General features: G+C 35.6%; 1 protein-coding gene across 1 annotated transcript; it reads left to right on the top strand.

The window, feature by feature from the left end:
* Window positions 1–388: 388 nt before the first annotated feature.
* Window positions 389–2688, top strand: LOC107702730 (homeobox protein zampogna-like). Its single transcript, XM_016505134.1, has 2 exons — window positions 389–662; window positions 2234–2688. The coding sequence occupies exons 1-2, from the start codon at window positions 389–391 to the stop codon at window positions 2686–2688; spliced, it is 729 nt and encodes a 242-aa protein (XP_016360620.1).
* Window positions 2689–3984: the final 1296 nt, after the last annotated feature.

The raw sequence follows: 3984 nt of genomic DNA, 5'->3' as shown, positions 1-3984 counted from the left end.
TTTTTTATCGTCTCGGACATCCTTGTTTGTCATCGAAAAAATGTCTTCAAACCCAACAAAGCCAGAAAGAGCATGTGGTAGTAAACAAGTAAACAGTTTCGATGGGTGTTCAATTCTACACGTCTAGTTTAGAGGGAGGAGCGAACTGCTCCAGAAAGCCCATTGGCACTGTGTCTGGAAAGGGAAGAGAGGAAACTGATGCACACATGGCATTTTCTGACATTTGCTCGTTGATTGGGTCAGAAGACGTTTTGCCGCAATGAAATGACACGCAAAGAGGAAAGCAATTATACTGTGAACTAATTCACCGCCATGAAAGCGCAGGAGCTTCCCAGATAAAAGCGCAAAACTACAGGCCATCGAGCAGGTTACGTAGGGTATGTTTTAAATGGCGAATAACCGCACCTCCTTTTCCATTCACAACATATTAAACCGAGGACCTGCTTGCGAGAAAAATAGCGCTCTTGATGAGGAATACGCAGATGAGCAGGTTCACGGAGAGAGAGAGACGCGGGTTTGTTCAAGCTCATCTCTGCCGGTGGGGACCGCTGGAGCTGAGCGCATCTCTTCCTGTGTGCTCGGGCTGGACTCCTCATCCTCTGACCAGCATTCATGTGAGGAAGAATCAACAGGAGAAGACAATTCACTCGAAAGACGACACGGTGAGACATTAAGACCACTTCACGTATATATAGCCTAGATGGGAGATTGGGTAGTGTTGTAAAACATTTAGTTATTATTACCATGTTTTTTGCACTGTACGTGTGGCAAACTTTGATATTCCCATATTTGTCTGCTACAGATGAATACACTGTGTAAATTAACGTCAATAATAAGAGTGCTGTTATCAGTAGCTGACATTTTTAGACATTGTGCATTAATTTATTGTGGTAATCCATGTTTTCCCTCCCAAAAATAATAAATTTGCATCACTCAATTTCAGCTTAAAACATTTTTATTAAAAACGGCACACGTATATGAAGCATTTTAAATGCAACTGGAAACAATTATATAAGTAAAACAGAGACTAATCTTTAACATAACAAATGTGTGTATAGTCGCAATTGTGACAAATATATATGAGCTAATAAACATTTTTATTTTTTTATTTGTGGGTCCAATATAACAAAATTAAACATCATATCATTACACACAACATCACACATGATACAAATCTAAGACATAAATGAAATGATAATTTCTTACCCAAAAAACGGTTTTTGTCTTGTAAATACCTGTAAATATTTTTACACAGAGAAACATTAGATTTATATAGAAATTAGATTTATAATCATGTTAGTGAAAATTAAATGACAGGACTGGTATCTTCAGCGTTCTTTTTTAATAATAGTTTTTAATAATATTTGATCAAATAACATCCACACAAGCTTTTAATATATGTTAACACCTTTTTTTATGCCTTTTAATTGTTAGTCCATATGATTTATGTATTTCTATATTTGTTTCCAATTTTATTTTCTGTTTAAAGTAAAAAGAAAATGAATTAAATGATTTAAAATTACATAGGACTGTCATAATTATTGTGAAGAAGTATTTGATTACAACAATAAATTAATTTACAACATTTAACATATTCATGTTTTAAATTATAGCTCTGCACTTGACACTAATTTACACAGTTTATATATCAAAGTAATATGTGACCCTGGACCACAAAACCAGTCATAATAGTCAATTTTTCTGAATAAATAAGCTTTCTATTGATGTATGGTTTGTTAGGATCGGACAATATTTGGCCGAAATACAACTATTTGAAAATCTGGAATCTGAGGGTGCAAAAAAATCTAAATACTTAGAAAACCGCCTTTAAGGTTGTCCAAATGAAGATCTTAGCAATTCATATTACTAATCAAAAATTAAGTTTTGATATATTTACGGCAGGAAATTTACAAAACATCTTCATGGAACATGATCTTTATTTAATATCCTAATGATTTTTGGCATAAAAGAAAAATTGATAATTTTGACCAATGCAATGTTTTTTTTGGCTATTGCTACAAATGCAAGCGACTTAAGACTGGTTTTGTGGTCCAAAGTCACATATATCAAAATTTAAGACAGTACAAAAAGCCCGAGGTAAAGAAGCTGAAGTCACTCCTCAATATTGTACGACTATTTTAAGATTTTAATTTTCATATGGACTACTGTATGTAACACAAAGGCCTGTGATTTTCCAAACAAAGCCTAAACCTCTTTTTATCCATCTATACAGACATGGACCAACAGAAATCACAGAGCCGCAACTTTGAAGATAACAACCCCAAATCGAGCAAAAAAAGGTCACGGGCAGCGTTTTCTCACGCACAAGTATACGAGCTGGAGCGGCGCTTTAACCTGCAGCGGTACCTGTCCGGCCCAGAGCGGGCCGACCTGGCAGGAGTGCTCAAACTGACCGAGACACAGGTGAAGATCTGGTTCCAGAACAGGAGATACAAAACTAAGCGCCGACAAATGGCAGCCGAGCTCGCGTTAACTCCTACGACAACACTGGCAAAGAGAGTGGCAGTGAAAGTACTGGTGAGAAACGACCAGAGGCAATACAACGCCGAGGAGCTGCCCAGTCCGTCTGTTCCTCCATTATACCAGTCATTCCCTTACTATCCTTACATGTTCTGCTTCCAGCCGTGGGTCTCAGGAAACACTTTAAGTGGTGGTTTAATGCACTGATTTACTGGAGTTATAGCATCATGTGGAAAGTGATTGTGGAGACACAGACATACAGCCAAAGTTCATGTATGCAGAAGAGAACAGAGTAAACAAAACTGTTATTCCTCCATGGATTAAAAATGCTGAATGTATAAAAAAAAACTATAGAATGACCATGAAGCCAAAAAAGGAATATGATATACTGATGTTCACTATCTATCATTTCAATAACGATCATTGAGCCAAAGCATAGACAATTCACTCAAAAGACATTCTCTCATTTGTAGTCATATCTGTCCTTTTTTAATGTTGTACAGTAATGTATTTGGACAAGTAATGCACACTTAAAATCTATGAATTTTATTGCTTTAGGTAACAAAATATTAAACCAAAAAGTGGTATTTGCCAAAACACAATCTTTTGAAGTTATTTTGTAGTAGATGTAGATGTTTCACTAACATTTGAAAAAGTCAGAAGGTGTCTAAATGGTTTTTATTGTATCATTTAAAACCTAACAATCTTCCGTTTGTAAAATGTTTTGCATGACAGTGCTATTAAACCATTCAGTTTAATATCTGTTATCTAATGCAAAGGCATCCATGCATTCTTAAGTGTTCAAATACATTTTAGGTCCACTGTAAATGCTTTGATATGGAGTGTGTTTAGCTAGTTTGAGGAGTTTTTCTGTTAGCATTTGTCACTGATTAAAGTTCTTGTTTATTTCCATCACCATGGAAAATACACTCTATAGTGCATTGTATCATAAAATGTGTCAACTGCTTTAATTCAATGCCTAAATCCAGCCTCAAAGTCACTGCCTTGAACAGAAAATACAGGTTAAATAAAGGTAAAGCAGGTTTGAGAAAAAAAGGAAACAAACTATCATGTGTCTCGAGACAAACCGCAAAAGCATAAAGCTCGAAGCGGTTTTGTCAACACAATGTACAAAGATTAATGCCTTAAAGGCAATAATTTAAGAGGAAGAACTGATCAAAAGATTCTTTGTAAATAATGGCTTGACAGGTGACAGTCTAACATACATATAAAAGCCAATGAAAACACCATCGGTATAACATTAAAGTAATAAATTCAATATCATTTTAGATCAACCAACACCAAAATCTCTTACTGAAACCATAATGAATGCACAGATATATTTAAGATAAATTAAGTATACTCAAAGTGAGCCAATCTGGGATTAGAAATATCACATTATCTTTAATCTGCCCGGTCTCTGACCTCGCATGCAAGACTGTGCCGTACATTTTCATAAAGAACAGCAGAGACGGACAGACTGTTTTGAAAAGTCTGCAGACC

Source organism: Sinocyclocheilus anshuiensis, unplaced genomic scaffold, assembly GCF_001515605.1.
Source record: "Sinocyclocheilus anshuiensis isolate Anshui unplaced genomic scaffold, SAMN03320099.WGS_v1.1 scaffold843, whole genome shotgun sequence".
NCBI classification, from domain to species: domain Eukaryota; kingdom Metazoa; phylum Chordata; class Actinopteri; order Cypriniformes; family Cyprinidae; genus Sinocyclocheilus; species Sinocyclocheilus anshuiensis.
Note: the sequence above shows the minus strand (reverse complement) of the source record. Positions and strands in the feature narration are given on the sequence as shown.

Excerpts from the sequence above, each read along its gene's own strand:
- LOC107702730 (XM_016505134.1), top strand. The coding sequence starts at position 389 with ATGGCGAATAACCGCACCTCCTTTTCCATTCACAACATATTAAACCGA. Across the intron at positions 663-2,233 it reads TTCACTCGAAAGACGACACG|ACATGGACCAACAGAAATCA; the intron begins GTGAGACATTAA and ends CCATCTATACAG.